Raw genomic sequence first — 19,525 nt, 5'->3', positions numbered from 1 at the left:
GTAGGAACCTCAAAAATTTTAATGGCAATAAACATTAATTAAAACATAAACATTAGTCGATGATCAATAAATCAAAGGACAAAGATTAAACAAAACACACATTGGACATTGGAAAATGATTTATGAAAGAAAAACCTAAATTTTTTTATTGAAACTGTTCGTCATCCAAATGGATGTTTGCACTTAATAAAATGGATAAAGAATTATACAAATGAAGTAATTTTCAAAGAAAAAAAAATAATTTAAAAATGAAAAATGTAAAAATATCAAATTGATTTATTATGTATATTTTTATTACAAACAGAACATTTAAATTATTTATTAATTTTAAAAGTAACACTCTACCAAAAAGATGTCATCAATCAATCAATAATTTACCATCATCAATTTTGGATTCGACAAGTATCGATTTTTCTTCTTCTTTTGTTTTATTTTCATAATCAATAGTTGTTTGCTCTATTTTATGAATATTTGTCAAGTGAGCGGTTGCATCTTTCAACAGTTCCTACAATTGTTTTGCAAAAATCTATATGAAAAGAATGAAAATAAAAATTTAGCAGGTTGAATAAAATTATAATAACAATTTGTGTATACATACTGCACATTAAAACATTTCAAAAATATTTTTTTTTTTTTTTTGAAAATATCAGAAGGTCGCGTGTTCCGGGTTATTTGGTTGAAATGATAAAAATCATCGTTCATTTCATATGAAGATGATGCTGGATCAGTAATTTGATTTATAATCAAAGCTTTTAGATTATTAGTTAATTTCTAATTACATTACAATATTTAATAATATTAGCTTATATATTTTTTTTTCGTTTTATCTTCAGCAATTCGTAAATCATGATTATATAACAAAAGTGCACACTCTTGTAATATCTATATCTGGTACAATAACCTTGCAAAAAATCTATATGCAAAGAATGAAAATAAAAAAAAAAATTTATCAGGTTGAATAAAAATTAATAACAATTTGTATTATATACATACTGCACATTTTGAAAATATTTTTTTGATATGTTTATTATTATCAATCAAACGTCGTCGTTTATTATTTTGTTGATGAAAACGATTTGGCAATGATCGTTGCGGTGGTAATGAATAATTACCATATTGCGATAAAGAATGAGACATTTTTTTTATTATTGCAGAATTTTTGTTCGAAAAAGAATTTACTTTTCGATTTCAAATATTAAACACAAAATCAACAAAAAAAAAGGATAAAAAGGAAAAAAGAAAAGAATATTTGAAGATAAATCAAGCACACACACTTAACACAACATTATTTTTAAATAGATAATTAGAAATGGAAAAAAAAATCAATCGTTTTTATATGAAAAATATAAGCATCGAATTATTAAAGTTTAACACATTCGCTACCGGAGTTTTAGAAAACCACACATTGCAACACAGCAAATGGGCGACGAATATATGCGAACGTTGGTAACGAACGTGTTAAACATAAATGTTTTCGAAATACAGTAGTACCTCGGTTAACGAAATTTTCGGTTAGCGATTTCGGTCAGGAGACCGTTAACGATATCGTTATTTATTTATTTATTTATTTTTTTGGGTAAAAATTTTTTATTGAAAACTGGTTGGTCATCCAAATGTATTATGTTTGCACTTAATCAATGATATTTTTTTCGAAATCATTTTAGCAAATTCAAGTCGCTCAGACAATCTTACATTGGGCATTTCATTTGCTTTATTGGCTATCATCATCATTTGTTCAATGAATGTTAACATAGAATTCCATCTATATTCTCCAATTGAAAAATCAATAAAACGTTGACCATTGATAAATTCTTGTAACATATCCATTGCTGCGATCCAATCATTAACTGTTCGATCTATTTGTGATTTGACATATTTAAAATAAGTAAAGGTATACCTCTCAAACATCAAACAATGTAACTTACAATCAGCTTTTTTTTGCTTTATTTTCGAAACAATGTTATTGAATTTACGATGAATGGCTTTTCGGTCCATATAACGTACGTTTTCCTTCAATTTGAGGAATGCTGCAATGTAAATGTAAATGTTGTTGGTTTTATGTATGACCATTTTGTTTATTAAATTTCAATTAGAAAATATCGAATTCAAACTTTTTTTCAAAAATTGGACTTTTTTAGAAATTTGGACATTGAAAACATGTTTGACCAATGATGGATGGCCAGATATACAAGTTTCATATCAAATATTTAAAAAACAAAAAACAAACCACTGTCAAAAAATAGCCCCAATCATATTTACAAACAACATTCTTCATCTGAATTTAATTTTGTCTTTGATCTTTGATCTGCAGATCAATCTTTGATGTGATGAAAATTTTTTTGGAAAAAAAAATTTCTCCCAAAACACTATATATCCACATATATAGTGTTGTTTTGTTGACCCGCCTTCGAAAGGCTTTTATTTAGAGGTTTTTTTTCTTTTCTTTATTCCGTCCCCCCATTTGTTACATTGATTTTTTCAGAGAAAGAGAGAGAGAGAGAGAGAGAGAGAGAGAGAGAGAGAGAGAGAGAGAGAGAGAGAGAGAGATCTTGTTGTCCTTCCGTTGAAAATCTTGAAATATTGACACAGCCAACGACTGATTTGCTGTAACAACCGCGGATAATAACTCGATGAAACCAGAAACCAGAAACCAGAAATCGGAAGCTCAAAACGAATCAATCAATAAGCAACGAAAATCGATAATAATCTACATAGTCGAATATCTAAGTTCCGAAACAAAAAAGTATATTTCAAATCTAAGCCGGTCGACAAAAATATTAGAATCAGGTCACGACAGTGTGGATTCTCTCGATCAAAATGCAAACCGAAAAAAAAGAATGAATAAAATTCCAATGTTTGAATAATAAAGTGTGAATATGTAAATGTGTTAGCGAGTGGCGTGCACACCTTTAGATAAAAGCGTGTGCAAGAAACTTTTCTCGCTGTTAAACAAAATAATAATTCGAATGTTCGATTTTGAATGCTATTTATTTAGAAAAATACTTTCATTTTGATATTTGATTATAACGGTCTTGCAAGTTTTGTGTTTCGTGTTTGTTTTATTACTTTTGTTTTTTTTTCAAATATGAAGATTTGGGACCTTCCTTGTACGGAAGAACACTGTTGCTGTAATATTTTTCCAAGATAAAGGCCTACTACCAAAAAAGTGCAGTATGGTAAAAACACAATCAATAATATATGAAGCTTTCTTTTTCGAATTATATAACATTTGGCGTCGACAATGGAATTTTTTGAACCTAAAGTAATCGCGCCACTAAACCAGAGATGGTTTTTGAACAAAAAAAACCTGCTACAACCCCGTGGAAACTGAAATGACAACACAACAAAATAACACCTTATTAAACGACATTCATGACCACCAATAAGATCAGGTATCATCCAACAAAACCTACGGAAAAGCATCAAACGAATTCAGAAAAAGCTGTTTCCCAACAACAACATCATCCTAATACAAGAACACTTTCTTTACATTTATTTTGTATTTTCATTCACTTTATTTGTATTCTCATTATTTACTTGTATTTTCTTGTATCCTGTTGGATGACGCACTCTTTCTTTCAATAAAATTATTATTAAACGAGAGATGGTTTTTTTTTATTTTTATTGGAAACCGAATTTTTATATTAATTTCTAAAAAAAAAAAAAAATGTCCTAGTTGTTTTGAACGGGATATAATGCTTGTTTTTTTTTCTGTCTTTGTTTGTTGTTAATGCGTTGTTGAAGTTATAACTTGCGGTGTTTGCTCCATTGCCTATTTTTTTTTTTGTAGCTAACTATTTTCTTTGCTACTACTTTGGAATTCTTTCACGACCGACAGACAGACATACGGATGGACAGACATCATCATACTCATTTTCGGCATTTTTGTTTTTTGCCTCCAATTTTTGTTGTTGTTTGAAGAATTTTGGCAAAATTCTGACGAAAAAAAGTTAAAATATTTAAAATATTTTTGTTTCATTCGTGGGAGTTTTGTTTCAAATTGATGGAAATTGAAACATATTTTTGATTTGAATTGAAAAACAAACTTTGTAAAACAAAATTTCCATCCAACCTCTTTATTAACACATTTTCTTTTGTTTTTGTGTTTGTTTTGACCGAAAAACCAAACCAAAACAAATTCTTACGGATCTCAAATTTTTGTTTTGTTTTTGTTTGTTTGTTTGTGTGGGTGATAGTCATCGATCGATGACAAGTGCGTGTTTTTAACATCGTTAGTTGATGATAGTTTAATTGAAACAACAACAAACAAGAAACAAGATAAAAAAAAATGTCAAACATTGTGACAAGTGATTCAAAAGCACCTGTACGTGAAGTACGTCGTGTACAATTTGGTATATTATCACCGGATGAAATACGACGAATGTCAGTTACTGAAGGTGGTATACAATTTGCTGAAATCTATGAAAATGGACGACCAAAAATTGGTGGTCTTATGGATCCACGACAAGGTGTTGTTGATCGGTAAGTTGTTGTTTGGTTTGAGAGATAATTTTTTGAAAGATGAAATTCTTATCGGATTTTTTTTTGTTCCAAACAGAACATCAAGATGTCAAACATGTGCTGGTAATATGGTCGAATGTCCTGGACATTTCGGTCATTTAGAATTATCCAAACCAGTATTTCATATTGGTTTTTTAAATAAAACAATAAAAATATTACGTTGTGTTTGTTTTTATTGTTCAAAAATGTTAATATCACCAACAAATTCAAAAATTAAGGAAATTGTTGCCGAAACAAAAGGAAATCCACGTAAACGTTTAGCACATGTTTATGATCTTTGTAAAGGAAAAAATATCTGTGTGGGGATGGATGATAAAGATTTAGATAAAGAAAATAATAATAATGATTATAATAATGATAATAATAATGAACAATTATCATTGAAAAAAAAGATAAATACACATGGTGGTTGTGGTCGTTATCAACCACAAATTAAACGTGAAGGTCTTGATCTTTATGCTGAATGGAAACATTTGAATGAAGATTCACATGAGAAAAAAATTGCTTTGACTGCTGAACGTGTACATCAAATTTTTAAAGATATGTCGGATGAAGAAATAACTATACTTGGTATGGATCCAAAATATGCCCGGCCAAGTTGGATGTTAGTTACGGTATTACCTGTACCACCATTATGTGTACGACCTGCAGTTGTTATGTTTGGTTCGGCACGTAATCAAGATGATTTAACACATAAATTAGCCGATATTGTTAAAACAAATAATGAATTAATCAAAAATGAACAAAATGGTGCTGCAACACATATTATTGCTGAAAATGTTAAAATGTTACAATTTCATGTAGCAACATTTGTTGATAATGAAATACCGGGTATACCACGTGCACAACAAAAATCCGGTCGACCATTAAAATCAATCAAACAACGTTTGAAAGCAAAAGAAGGTAGAATTCGTGGTAATCTTATGGGTAAACGTGTTGATTTTTCTGCTCGAACTGTTATTACACCGGATCCAAATCTTCGTATCGATGAAGTTGGTGTTCCACGTTCAATTGCACAGAATCTAACATTTCCGGAAATTGTTACACCATTCAATATTGGTTAGTTTTTTTTATTTTGATTGATTGATTTTTGCCATTAATTTTGATGACATTGTTTTTCTTTCAATCAGATCAACTTAAAGAACTTGTTTGTAAAGGTAATAATCAATATCCGGGTGCAAAATATATTATACGTGATAATGGTGAACGTATTGATCTACGATTTCATCCACGACCATCCGATTTACATTTAGAATTTGGTTATAAAGTTGAACGTCATATTCGTAATGGTGATGTTATTGTATTTAATCGACAACCAACATTACATAAAATGAGTATGATGGGTCATAAAATTCGTGTATTACCATGGTCAACATTTCGTTTTAATTTATCTGTAACAACACCATATAATGCTGATTTTGATGGTGATGAAATGAATTTGCATGTACCACAATCATTAGAAACACGTGCCGAAATTGAACAATTAGCTATGGTACCAAGAAATATTATAACACCACAATCAAATAAACCTGTTATGGGTATTGTACAGGATACATTAACTGCTGTACGTAAAATGACTAAACGTGATGTATTCTTAACACAAGATCAAATGATGAATTTATTAATGTTTTTACCAACATGGGATGGTAAAATACCAATGCCTTGTATATTGAAACCAATACCATTATGGACTGGTAAACAATTATTTTCATTAATTATACCGGGTCATGTTTCATTAATACGTAATCATTCAACACATCCGGATGATGAAGATGAAGGTCCATATAAATGGATATCACCAGGTGATACAAAAGTTTTAATTGAAAATGGTGAACTATTATCTGGAATTGTTTGTGCAAAAACTGTTGGTAAATCAGCTGGAAATTTAATGCATGTTGTATTTCAAGAAATGGGACATGAAATTTGTGGTCTATTTTATTGGCATATACAAACAGTTATTAATAATTGGCTGCTATATGAAGGTCATTCAATTGGTATTGGTGATACATTTGCCGATCCACAAACATATCATGATATACAGGAAACAATTAAAAAAGCTAAACAAGATGTAATTGAAGTTATTGAAAAAGCACATAATGATGAATTAGAACCAACACCTGGTAATACATTACGACAAACATTTGAAAATCAAGTCAATCGTATTCTAAATGATGCACGTGATAAAACTGGTGCATCAGCACAAAAATCACTTTCAGAATTTAATAATTTCAAGGCTATGGTAGTTGCCGGATCAAAAGGATCAAAAATTAATATATCACAAGTTATTGCCTGTGTTGGTCAACAAAATGTTGAAGGCAAACGTATACCGTTTGGTTTTCGTAAACGTACATTACCACATTTTATTAAAGATGATTATGGTCCTGAATCACGTGGTTTTGTTGAAAATTCTTATCTGGCCGGTTTAACACCATCGGAATTTTTCTTTCATTCTATGGGTGGTCGTGAAGGTAATTTTTTTGTTTTCTTTCAATCAATTTCAAATTTACAAATTTTAATTATTTTTTTAGGTTTAATTGATACGGCTGTAAAAACTGCCGAAACTGGTTACATTCAACGACGATTAATTAAGGCTATGGAATCTGTAATGGTTACATATGATGCAACTGTTCGTAATTCAAATGGTCAAGTTATTCAATTACGTTATGGTGAAGATGGTTTAGATGGTGGTCATGTTGAATTTCAAAATCTACCAACATTAAAAACCAAATGATCGTCAATTTCGTGAACGTTTTCGTTTTGATGCATCGAATGAAAAATATTTAAGAAAAATTTTCAGTGAAGATGTTGTTAAAGAATTATTGGGCAATCCACGTTCATTATCTGAATTGGAACAAGAATTTGAACGTTTACAAAAAGATCGTGATACATTACGTGGATTATTTCCAACTGGTGATTCAAAAGTAGTTTTACCTTGTAATATAAATCGTATGATTTGGAATGCACAGAAAATTTTTCATGTTAATAAACGTATTGCTACGGATCTATCACCATTAAAAGTATTGACTGGTGTTGAAAATTTGGTCAATAAATTAACAATAGTACCCGGTGAAGATCCATTATCGATAAAAGCCAATCAAAATGCTACACTTTTATTTCGTTGTTTATTACGATCAACATTATGTACGAAAAAAATAACCGAACAAGATCGATTAAGTTCAGAAGCATTTGATTGGTTATTAGGTGAAATTGATTCAAAATTTCATCAAGCACAAGTACAACCAGGTGAAATGGTCGGTGCATTGGCTGCACAATCATTAGGTGAACCAGCCACACAGATGACATTGAATACTTTTCATTATGCTGGTGTATCGGCTAAAAATGTAACATTAGGTGTACCACGTTTGAAAGAAATTATTAATATATCGAAAAAACCAAAAACACCATCATTAACTGTATTTTTAACTGGTGCAGCTGCACGTGATGCTGAAAAAGCTAAAGATGTATTATGTCGATTAGAACATACAACATTAAGAAAAGTGACAGCTAATACGGCAATTTTTTATGATCCAGATCCATTGAATACTGTTATACATGAAGATCAAGAATTTGTTAATGTTTATTATGAAATGCCTGATTTTGATACAGCACGTATATCACCATGGTTATTACGTATCGAATTAGATCGTAAACGTATGACAGATAAAAAAATTAACAATGGAACAGATTGCCGAAAAAATTAATGCCGGTTTTGGTGAAGATTTAAATTGTATTTTCAATGATGATAATGCTGAAAAATTAGTACTACGTATACGAATAATGAATCCGGAGGAAAAATCATCAGTTGAAGAAGAAGAACAAATTGATAAAATGGAAGATGATGTATTTTTACGTTGTATTGAATCATCATTATTAAGTGATATAACATTACAAGGTATTGAACAGATTTCAAAAGTTTATATGCATCTACCTACAACCGATAATAAAAAACGAATCATTATAACTGAAACGGGTGATTATAAATCAATTGCTGAATGGCTTCTTGAAACTGATGGTACATGTTTAATGCGTGTATTGGCCGAACGTGATGTTGATCCAGCTCGTACATATTCGAATGATATTTGTGAAATATTCTCTACATTAGGTATTGAAGCCGTACGAAAAGCAGTGGAAAAAGAAATGAATCATGTTATATCATTTGATGGTTCATATGTCAATTATCGTCATTTAGCTTTACTTTGTGATGTAATGACAGCTAAAGGACATTTAATGGCTATAACACGTCATGGTATTAATAGACAAGATGTTGGTGCATTAATGCGTTGTTCATTTGAAGAAACAGTTGATGTATTGATTGATGCTGCAATGCATGCTGAAGTTGATTATCTTAAAGGTGTATCGGAAAATATTATTGTCGGTCAATTGGCTAAAATTGGTACCGGTTCATTTGGTTTATTATTGGATCCGGAAAAATGTAAACTTGGTATTGAAATACCAACAAATTTACATGGACTTGGTATGTTTGTTTTTTCTAAAATGTTTGTTTTATTTTCATATTATTAATGATGTTTTGTGTATTTTCATTATTAGGAACTGGTCTATTTTATGGTATGGATTCACCATCGATGGCTGGATCAGGAATGTCACCTCAAATGACACCGTATGGTGTTTCAACACCAGCATATGCTTTACCATGGGCTTCAGGTGGAAGTGGTGTCGGTGTTTCTCTTGGTATGACACCGGCGGCAGCAGGTTTTTCACCATCAGCTGCATCCGATGCTGGATTTTCACCCGGATATTCACCAAGTTGGAGCCCTGGCGGTCTTGGTAGTCCTGGATCACCATCAAGTCCATATCTTCCATCACCAAGTGGTCCATTATCACCATCTTATTCACCGGCATCACCAAATTATATGCCGATGTCACCGCATATTGGTGTAGCTAGCCCATCATATTCACCAACATCTCCTTCCTATTCACCTACTTCACCTTCCTATTCACCTACTTCACCATCATATTCACCTACTTCGCCTAAATATTCACCAACATCACCAAATTATTCGCCATCATCTCCTTCCTATTCACCATCATCTCCTTCCTATTCACCAACATCTCCTTCCTATTCACCTACTTCACCATCATATTCACCTACTTCGCCTAAATATTCACCAACATCACCAAATTATTCGCCATCATCTCCTTCCTATTCACCAACATCTCCTTCCTATTCACCTACTTCACCATCATATTCACCTACTTCGCCTAAATATTCACCAACATCACCAAATTATTCGCCATCATCTCCTTCCTATTCACCAACATCTCCTTCCTATTCTCCATCGCCTTCGTATAGCCCATCTTCACCATCATATAGTCCATCGTATACATCACCGTATGGCAGTTCTTCACCATCATATGCACCGTCTTCACCGAAATATTCACCTGGTGCCGCATCCAGTAGTTATTCACCATCATCGCCATCATATCAGCCATCATTTTCTCCGCGATATTCATCATTATCGCCTAAATATTCTCCTTCGTCGCCATCTTATTCACCATCATCACCGCAACCGTATTCACCGGGTGCAAGTAGTGGATATTCACCATCTTCACCACCATATGGTCGTTCTGGTCCAGATAGTGGAGTTGGTGGTACAGGTTCATCATCCGTTTATTCACCAACATCACCTACTTATTCAGGTGTCGGTAGTGGTCGTCCTTCTGGACCAGGTGGTACTAGTACAGGATATTCACCAACTAGTCCAACAAGAAATTATTCACCAACATCGCCAACCTATTCACCACATGAATCTAGTTATTCACCAACATCACCAACATCTTATTCGCCAACATCACCATCCACTTATTCTCCAACATCACCAAATTATGACGAATAATAATTTTTCCAGAATGTTTTTTTGTTTGTTTGTTTTTGAATGGTTTTTAAATGAGCATTTTTTTCATATATAATCATTTGTAAGAATGATAATCTTGAATGAATTTATTCTTCTATCAAAAATCAAATTTATAATAATTTTGAATATTATAGCAAAAAAGAAAAAAATATAAATTTTTTCTCCATTATAAGCAATCATGATTTTTTTTCTCTTTATTCATTTTTTTTTGTCAACTAATTTACATCTAAAATACATAATATGCTAATAACGACACACAAACAAACATAAAAATATATAAGAATTTCTCTTTTTTCGAAATTTTTCTAATTAATTATTTTTTTTTGTCTTGAAAATTTTAATTTATAATCAATAATAATAATAATGGATGGATGAATAAAATTCTTATTTTTCTGATTCATTCAACAAGTTGATATTCAGTGGGGGAGAAAAGGATGTAATTTGACAAAATAAAAATTTTCCAGGAAATTATTATCATTTTTGTTTGTGGTGAATTTTTTTTTTAAATGAATTTTGTCGTCTTCAATGTCTGATATATAATTTTATCATCAAAATTGACAAAATTGTTTTTTTTTCCAATGAGAAATAAATTGATAACGACAAAAACAAATTGAACGTTTGACGGTCATTTGATTAGGTGGTCGGTCTTCTTTTTTTTAATCCTATAAGATTATTTTTTCATCCAAAAAGGATTCTATGAAATCTAATTTCCTGCTTGAAAGGAGACAACAATAATAATAATAATGATGTCAACCAAAACAACAACAACAAAAAATTATTGCTAAAGTTTTTCGTGTATAAATACAAGGAAGAATCGTTGAATCAAATATTCATTACAAATCACACAGATTTTCAAAATTTCAAATCAATCCGATTGAGCAACAAGAAAAAAAACTTGACTGAATTAACAAAATGAATTTTCGTATCATATTTTTGATTGTCGCAATGATCCTATCGATCGCTATGTTTGGTGGTTTGACATCAGCACAACGATATGGCCGTGGACGTGGAGGCTACGGTGGTGGATATGGCCGTGGACGAGGAGGTTATGGTGGCGGTTATGGACGTGGTGGTGGCTATGGAGGTCGTTATGGTCGACGAGGTTGATCTATTCACTCGCAACAAATAACAACATCATCCAGAATCCGAAAAAAAATGTTTTGATTTGTTAATTTTGTTATTTTTTTGCCTGTTAACTCTCTAAAAAAATTCAAATAAAAATGAGCAAAAAATTACTTTGTTTAAAAAAAAAAAAAATTTATTTCAAAAATCAATTCAAAGGGAATTCAAAAGATTAAGATTTCCTTAATCATCATAATCATGATTTATGGATTATTAACATTTATACATCATCACATATCAGATATTAATTCAATGATTGATGGAATGGAATGAGTAACTAACGATGATGAATCAAATTACAAGTTACTAATTTAAAAAAAACAAATTTTTTGTTATCATCATTATTGATTGATTACCGGATGTCTGTTTATAATGATAATGTTCTTTTTTTTTTTGTTTGTAAAAAAAAAATTATAAACTGATAACCAGATTTTTTTTTAAATTTTAACCTAGATCATCCTTTTTTATATAAATGCAATAATCAAATTGAAAAAAATTTGTCATTTTGTTAAAATTTCATTGTTGTTTTCATTTTTGGTGTTGTTTTGTATTGATCGTTTGTCTATTTAGAAAAAAAATAAATAATCCATCCCAAAACAATAATGATGAATATTCAAACAATTTCAACAATCTTATTGATTACAATAATCGCAACTATAATAACTAATGTTATGTGTCAAGGTGGTCGTCTTGGTGCCATTAAAGAATTGGCCGAAATATCGAAAAAACAAAAAGATCCTATACAAAAATATGGACCTTATGTTCAGCCATTGAAACAATTATTAGGTGCCGGTAAAGGTAGAGGTGGTGGTCTTAGTTCAGGTAGTTCATCATCATCATCATCAAATTATAATCGTGGTTCATCATATAATAATAATGATAATGATCGTGATTCATATGGTTCATCATCATCATCATCACGTGATCGTAATTCATATGATCGTGATTCATATGGCTCCTCATCATCTTCATATAATTCTGGTTCATCACGTGACCGTAATTCCTATGATAGAGATTCATATGGATCATCATCATCATCACGTGACCGTAATTCCTATGGTTCTGGTTCAAGAGGATATAATAATTACAATGATCGTTATTCATCATCATCACGTGGTGGTCGTAATTCTTATAATGATTTCTAAATATTTTTGTAAAAGTTTTAAATAAAATCATCGATTGATTTGATTTGATTGATATTTCCGGCTAAAAAATTTTCCATTTTAGTTACATTATCTGTTTGAAAAAAAGAAAAAAACAAATATATTTTTATTATAAAAAAAACTAGACAGGAAATTTACTTTTGTTGTTGTTGTTTTTTTGGTTGATAAAATTTCCATATCGACAATTTTTTTTCGCTGCTGTTGTTCTCTTCAATTTGACGCAACATTTTTGTTTTAATGGAAAAAAATTTTTCATTGATTCGATGATTGAACTTTATCCTGGTCATTGGCAATCAATGTGCTTGTGGTGTTTATGCGCACGCTGTTTATCTGGTTTCCAAGCCAACGAATCACCAAACGAATTACCTGTGTCAACCTGAAAAAAAATAATGATAATTATTCCATTAATAACAACATTAATATTATCATCAATGATAATAAAATTATATAATCAACAATTTATAATCATAACCATAATAATGATAATAATGATAATGTTAAATTATCATTTGATTTTATCGGATGCCAGATATAATCAACATTATCATCATCGTCATCGACAATCACCACGTGATTATTCTATGAAATATGAGCTTCGTTTTTGGCCAGATTATCGTTAAACGAAACGGAAAACGTAAAACCAAAAAACAATTATCATCCATTCATTAATCATCACCATAATCACCATAATCATCAATAAATGTACAAATCTAAAAAGAAAACCAAAACAAACAACAACAAAAAATCATAACAGGAAAAAAAGAAAATCTAATCCAATTTCATGCAATCTTTCTTTCACCATCATCATCGCATTACATAACGCAAGCAGCACACAGGTGTCGATGTTTTTTTTTCATTTCTAAATTACGTTTCCTGTATAAATCATTTTTTAAATCTTTTTTTAAAGAAAACTATTTTTTGTCACTTGAATTTCATATACACAACGACGAAGACGATGCTTATGATAATCATTTTGAAAACAGACAGACAGACAGAAAATCTGGACAGGTACAGTCGAAATATCGTGACGTTAATATGGATTTAGACGATGGTGGATGATAATGATCAACCAATTAAAGGATCGCAATGTAAACTAAACTAAATTATTTTCTTCATTTTTTTTCTTAAATTGCATCAACAAATCACTAAACTAAAATGATAAAATAAATGTCGTTCGTGATATTATCATCATCACCATCATCATCATCGTTATAAAAATTATCCATTGATATGGATGATATGTAATGAAACTATATTTTGATCATTTGTTGTTGTTGTTTTCCTTAATGACTATTTTCGATGATGATGATGTTTGATGTTAAATTAATCTTAAATTAAAAAAAATTATAAAAATAAAAAAAAATCTTATTCAATATTACTCAATGGATATTGTTTGTTTGTTTATCAATTTAACTTACTTGAAATGACAAAATGTACTGGTAATGGAGGTGGTGGTTAATGGGGATGAAAGAAGAAAATTCCTTCACTTTTACAAAAAAAAATCATATGCTTGGTGATGATCAAAGAAAAAGTTCAAGGAATTTCTGTTCTTTTGGCTCATCTCATTGATAAAATTGGATTTCACAAAAAATGATTGTGAAATATCAGTATCATCGTTATTAGCGGTGGTGGTGGATAAGCCACCAATGATGGATGATCCATTTTGTTTTTTTTCGCTGAAAGAAAAAACAAAAAACGAATGAATTTAATGGATTGATAATCTCTCGCCGTTTAAAGAAAATCATTTTTTGTTAAAAGAAAACACATAGATTATGTGTCAATTTTTTGTTGTTTACATTTGTCTGCAACAACAAATTGATGTTGAACATTTTCTTTTTTTTTTTTTTGCTTTTTTCAAGATTGAAATCTACTAAAAAGTAAATTTCATTTTCGTTGTTAAAATCAACAAAAATGTCAACACACGAATAAACATGAACGAAAAAAAATAAAAAATTAACCATAACGGTCAAAAACATCTTCATAGAATTCATTCATTCAATCAATGATAATCATCCCATTCTAATTGATGACTGAAAAATTTCGGAGCATCATTAATTTGAAAATTGTCCATCATTAAGATATCATCTTTGTTTTTTTGTTTCTTCTTTAAAATTCATAATCAACACTTATGTGTTTGATGATAGGGATGATTAGTCTAAAGCTAATCTGGTTACCACTTATGATGTGCGCGTTTGACCTATTCATATTTTATCATCATTAAAACGACAAAAAAATAAAATCACGAAATGTCTGGGGCTATAATAATGACGATGATGATGATAGGTGAAATTTGATGAGTTTTTCTTCGTTTTCAATTGAGGTGACACACACACACACACACGCGCGACACACAGACGAATCAAACAAATTTTAATTTGTTAATTAATTTAATACGGATGATCATCATCATCATCAGTTGATGTCACCATCCATCTTAAACAAGACGAAATAATGATAATAATGTTGTTTAGCATCCACATAAGCGACATTATTATTATTATTTGTTGTTGTTGGTTGGTCCGAATAAGAACAAGTATCTTGATTGATTTTAATAAAAGTAGATTATTATTATTCACAATTAGAGATGATGGTACTACTGGTGGTGGAAACAGTTAATTTTTTCCTGTTTTTCATTGAAATTTTCATTTTTCTTTTCGTTATTTTCATAATCTGTTTTTTGATCTGCTGCTGCTGCTCTGGATCCAGGATCTTCTTTGTCGTCTTCGTCGTTTTATCCAAACCCTTTGGTTGTTGTCTTTTTTTCTTATTTTTTCCCAAATTTTTTCCAATAATAACATTACTCGTTGTTTTTTTCAAATTTTTTGATAAACTAATTCTCATCGATGTTTTCGTTAATGGTGATGACGATGATGATCGTCGAGATGATAATGGTGATGATTTCATCTTTAATTTCCTATTTTTCTTCACTCTATTTTTTCTATTCAATTTTTTACCACCATCACTAAGTGAATTTGAAATTATTTTTGTCAACGATTTTATTGATTTTGTTGGTGATAATAATGTTGTTAATGGATGATGATTAATTTTTCGAAAATTTTTCCTGATTTTTGAAATATTTTTTTTCAATGAAAGTTCCTTTACCGATAATAATGATGAAGATTTTGATAATTTTTCATTTTCAATCGGTCGTCGTTTTGTTGCTTTTAATTTTCTTAATTTTTTAATTTTCATTTTTTTCGTCTGAATAATAATTTTATCATCATCATTATTATCATTAATTTTCGATTTCATTGTTTCAATCGATTTAATTGGAATCGATATTTTTTTATTAATTCTTCTACGATGACTGCTACTACTAGTATCAATTATTGTATCCAATTTACGTCTACGAAGATTATATTCTCGTATTGTCTTTGTTGTTGGGATTTGTTGTTCGAGTTTTTCATCGACATTATCAATACTTTTCCTTATAATCTTTTTGTTTGATAGTTTTTCAATAATAAGGATTTTTCCTTTTTCATTTTCCTCACAATCCTTATCCTTATGATAATCATCATCATCATCTGTTTCATTATCATTATTTTCATCATTACCGCCGGTATATTCATTGTTTGGATGATGATGTTGTTGTTGTTGCTGTTGTGGTTCATAATCATTAAACAATTCAACTAATTGATCAACATAAGTGACATAATCGGCTACAGGTGTTTTCGATTGAAACAATTGCCGTATTAATCCAGTGTAAATAGAAAATTGTTTTCGAGGTTTGTGGTGGCCAACATCATTATCATCAATTAAATGTTTATCCAACTGTAACAATCGATTACCGTTTTTTTGATCCTGTTGTTGTTGCTGTTGTTGATCACATACATTATCATGATCATTGTTGTCGTCATTGCGATAATCATGTGACAATCGATCATAATTATTTATTGATGATGTTGATGTTGTTTTGACTTGAATTAGATTCGATTGTTGTTGACACGTCAATTGCTCATTTTCATCAACATTGGCATCAACAACAATATCGTCATCGGTGGATGAGGAAGAAATTATCGATGAATGAAAAGAAGTATCAGTGGAAATAGATAAAGAACTTGACGATGATGATAAAGATTTAGTATCCACTTTATCGATTTTATCCTGTTGAAATGTTAATTCATTCGATAACATTTCGGCCAAATCAATACTTTTCGATCTTATTCGATCAAATTCTTCTTGTTGTTGCTCGATTTCAGAATTTTCAGATTCTAATTTCGTATCAACATTACCTTCTTCATCGGACAATCGCTGTTGTTCTTCATTTTGATTACCACCATCATTACCATTATCATCTTGGATCGATGGATCATTTTCCTCAATTTTTCCTGTTTGCTGTGGTTGCGGATTTAATTCCTCTATTTCCATTACAACATCATTATCATTGGATGATGGATGTGGTTCAATTTCAACATGTTCAATTTGAAAACGAAAACCACTACTCATACGACGACATTTTTTTTGATTCGATTCTATAACTACATCTTGGGTTGTTATAGGTGACATTTGACAATCATCAACATTATCATTATCAATGTTGATCAAATTTGATGTTGGATTTTCTGCTGCTATGATTGTTGTTGTTGTTGCTGTTGGATCGTTATTATCACCGTTATCATTATCACCATCAATAATATCATTATTATTATTATCATGTTTTTCGTGATGTTGATTTTCATCATCATCATCATCAATTGTCACCATTGATGTTGATAATGGTGTTGATGACTTTATTATTCGTTGTTGTTGTTGTTGTTTATCATTATCATCATCATTATCGCTAACATTATTGATTTGAATTTCGAAATTACCATCATCAGTTTTATGTGCCTTTTCGTAGAATTTTGCATCAATCAATCAGAAAAAAAATAGAAAATTGATACATTGATTATTTTTGGTGTGAAAAAAAAACATTAAAAATTTTCTTCAAAATATACATACCTTTATAATAATTTCACGTAGTTGTTGCTGCTGATGTTTTCCCAAACCTAAAAACAGTCCTGTTTGATCCATTATTCGAATTTGTTGTTGTTGTTTGAATTTTGTTTCAGGGTCATTGTTGTTGTTGTCGTTGTTATCATCATGTGATAATGTCATTAAATTTTTTCGTTCGTGATCAATTTTTGTTGTTGCCGTTGTTGTCGATATGGATGATGTTAAATTGAAATTCAATGTTAACAATGACATCGGTAATACTTTATTATTATTACATTTTTTCTTTGGTGTTTCAATATCTAAATATTCAATAGGATATCTTCTATTGATTCGATTTTGTTGATTATTTTCATTTGTAACAGCAGCAGTTGTTTGATGATTTGATTGTGAAATTGGTGTCCATACAATCGATGATGATGGTGTTGTCATTCGAATCGAAATCGATGGTATCGATTCTGTATAAAAACGATGTTCATTCATCATCGACATTGTTTTGGGATCAATCATTAATGATGATTGTTCTTGTTGTTGTTCCAAATATTGTCCTTCATTATCATCATCATTTTGTTGTTCTTGAACTTGTTCGTGATAATGTTTCCATTTATCATTATCATCATCATCATCATTATCATCAACATTATCACTAGAATTCGAATCCATATTCATAGCTTTTGTTATTTGATTGCTACTTGTTGCCATTGAATTTCTATTTAATGATGATAATGTTTTTGGCTGTTTTCGTTGTTGCTGTCGATGTTTTGTATTATTATCATCATCATTATTGTTGTTGTTGTTGTTATTAGTATTGTTGATCGATGTTGCTACTAAATGATTTTTTCGTAATGTTGCAACACGTAATTCATATTTTCGTTGTTGTTGTTGCCGTTGTTTTTTACTAATCAAAGATCTATTGATTGAAATTTTATTTCGATTTGTTAATGATGATAATGACGACGATATCGATTGTATTGATGATGATTTCAACGATGATGATGATGATGATGATGTTAATTGTTGAATTTCTTGAATTTCAAATATAAAATCATGACGTTTAGATTTTGATGTTGTTATTATTTGACGATTTTTCGAACCAAAATCAATTTCACCACCACCAAATGTTAAACGATCTTGATGTCGTAATAATCGATTTTCACCCGAATTTAATAGCTGATCATTTAAAAATGTTGGTTTCCGACAGCTAATCGTTTTTAAAATATTAAATTTTTGTCCATATTGATGATCATTATCATAATCATTGAATGGATTATCATTTGATTGATGAATTTCAGCATGAATTGTATCAATATTATCCTGATCACGTATACGTAAATTTGCCTGTATACCCGAACCAATTCTTGTTACACGATTAATTAATGGATGAAATGTTACCGATGACGAAGACGATGTGGTTGATGATCCGGGTGGTGGACATTTACGTAATAAATATGAAAAACGATCGACAATTCGTTGTTGTTTAGGTCGATGAACGATTTGATTGGTCGATGTTGGATTCGGCAACATTTTTTTCATTGTAATTTGAAACAAAATTCATGAATTTTTATATGGAACAAAAAAACAACAAAAAATTCTAAATTAATTAGATTTTGTTCCACTTACTTTTTGTTTTGTTGACAGGCCAAAAAAGAAACTTGGAAAAGTTTGAAAAAAGTTTTTTGATTAAAAAAACTTCAAGACCATAAGATATGTGTGTGTGTTTGTGGGAAAATTTGATGAAAACCGTGACCATTGATAATAAGGATGATGGTAAACAAATTGAATTTGAATTTGAAAAGGAAAAAGAAATGAAAATCTTCAGATCAAGATCATGGTAAAATGGATGGAAGAAAAAAATTGAGTTTCGAATCTTTTTTAACATTCGATTTTCACATACACACACACCGACCGTTCATA

The 19,525-nt window shown here is 30.2% G+C and overlaps 5 protein-coding genes across 9 annotated transcripts; 3 read left to right on the top strand and 2 right to left on the bottom strand.

Annotated features, from left to right (window-relative positions):
* Positions 1–1,297: 1,297 nt before the first annotated feature.
* Positions 1,298–2,214, bottom strand: LOC113790319 (uncharacterized). Its single transcript, XM_027339969.2, has 2 exons — positions 1,926–2,214; positions 1,298–1,856 (listed from the first exon to the last, which is right to left on the bottom strand). Exons 1-2 carry the CDS (start codon positions 2,068–2,070, stop codon positions 1,606–1,608), a joined length of 396 nt encoding a protein of 131 aa, XP_027195770.2. The 5' UTR covers positions 2,071–2,214; the 3' UTR covers positions 1,298–1,605.
* Positions 2,215–3,886: 1,672 nt separating this feature from the next.
* Positions 3,887–10,794, top strand: LOC113790316 (DNA-directed RNA polymerase II subunit RPB1-like). Its single transcript, XM_027339965.2, is given in 7 exon segments — positions 3,887–4,482; positions 4,559–5,580; positions 5,652–6,989; positions 7,050–7,240; positions 7,242–8,183; positions 8,185–8,995; positions 9,070–10,794. Coding segments are annotated over 7 exon segments (5,805 nt in total). The 5' UTR covers positions 3,887–4,288; the 3' UTR covers positions 10,377–10,794.
* Positions 10,795–11,209: 415 nt separating this feature from the next.
* On the top strand, positions 11,210–11,629 carry LOC142646038 (uncharacterized). The gene has a single exon (XM_075823904.1). The coding sequence runs from the start codon at positions 11,307–11,309 to the stop codon at positions 11,499–11,501; it is 195 nt and encodes a 64-aa protein (XP_075680019.1). The 5' UTR covers positions 11,210–11,306; the 3' UTR covers positions 11,502–11,629.
* A 489-nt stretch (positions 11,630–12,118) lies between these two features.
* LOC113790313 (uncharacterized) lies at positions 12,119–12,713 on the top strand. The gene has a single exon (XM_027339961.2). It carries the CDS (start codon positions 12,119–12,121, stop codon positions 12,659–12,661), a length of 543 nt encoding a protein of 180 aa, XP_027195762.2. The 3' UTR covers positions 12,662–12,713.
* On the bottom strand, positions 12,665–19,179 carry LOC113790314 (uncharacterized). Of its 5 annotated transcripts, none has more exons than XM_075823899.1 (6): positions 17,621–19,179; positions 15,256–17,509; positions 14,098–14,355; positions 13,831–14,007; positions 12,818–13,055; positions 12,665–12,752 (listed from the first exon to the last, which is right to left on the bottom strand). In XM_075823899.1, the coding sequence occupies exons 1-3, from the start codon at positions 19,142–19,144 to the stop codon at positions 14,261–14,263; spliced, it is 3,873 nt and encodes a 1,290-aa protein (XP_075680014.1). In that variant the 5' UTR covers positions 19,145–19,179; the 3' UTR covers positions 12,665–12,752; positions 12,818–13,055; positions 13,831–14,007; positions 14,098–14,260. The 5 variants fall into 5 exon arrangements, with proteins under 5 accessions (XP_075680014.1, XP_075680015.1, XP_075680013.1 ...); XM_075823900.1 differs by having other exon boundaries at positions 13,875–14,007; XM_075823898.1 differs by lacking the exon at positions 13,831–14,007.
* Between the last annotated feature and the right edge of the window lie 346 nt (positions 19,180–19,525).

Source organism: Dermatophagoides pteronyssinus, unplaced genomic scaffold (genome assembly GCF_027571235.1).
Source record: "Dermatophagoides pteronyssinus isolate colony J.1.1.1.1 unplaced genomic scaffold, Derpt_VIB-CSIC_2022.12 sq0039, whole genome shotgun sequence".
Taxonomy (NCBI): Eukaryota; Metazoa; Arthropoda; class Arachnida; order Sarcoptiformes; family Pyroglyphidae; genus Dermatophagoides; species Dermatophagoides pteronyssinus.
Note: the sequence above shows the minus strand (reverse complement) of the source record. Positions and strands in the feature narration are given on the sequence as shown.

What these genes read in the sequence shown, in the direction of transcription:
- LOC142646038 (XM_075823904.1), top strand. Translation starts at nt 11,307, where the DNA reads ATGAATTTTCGTATCATATTTTTGATTGTCGCAATGATCCTATCGATC.
- LOC113790313 (XM_027339961.2), top strand. Translation starts at nt 12,119, where the DNA reads ATGATGAATATTCAAACAATTTCAACAATCTTATTGATTACAATAATC.
- LOC113790314 (XM_075823899.1), bottom strand. Translation starts at nt 19,144, where the DNA reads ATGAAAAAAATGTTGCCGAATCCAACATCGACCAATCAAATCGTTCAT. An exon ending in TACGTGAAATTATTATAAAG is followed by an intron (nt 17,510 to 17,620) that starts GTATGTATATTT and finishes TTCTACGAAAAG; the next exon opens with GCACATAAAACTGATGATGG. An exon ending in TAGTACCATCATCTCTAATT is followed by an intron (nt 14,356 to 15,255) that starts GTGAATAATAAT and finishes TTTTTCTTTCAG; the next exon opens with CGAAAAAAAACAAAATGGAT.
- LOC113790319 (XM_027339969.2), bottom strand. Translation starts at nt 2,070, where the DNA reads ATGGTCATACATAAAACCAACAACATTTACATTTACATTGCAGCATTC. An exon ending in AAAGCAAAAAAAAGCTGATT is followed by an intron (nt 1,857 to 1,925) that starts GTAAGTTACATT and finishes AATCACAAATAG; the next exon opens with ATCGAACAGTTAATGATTGG.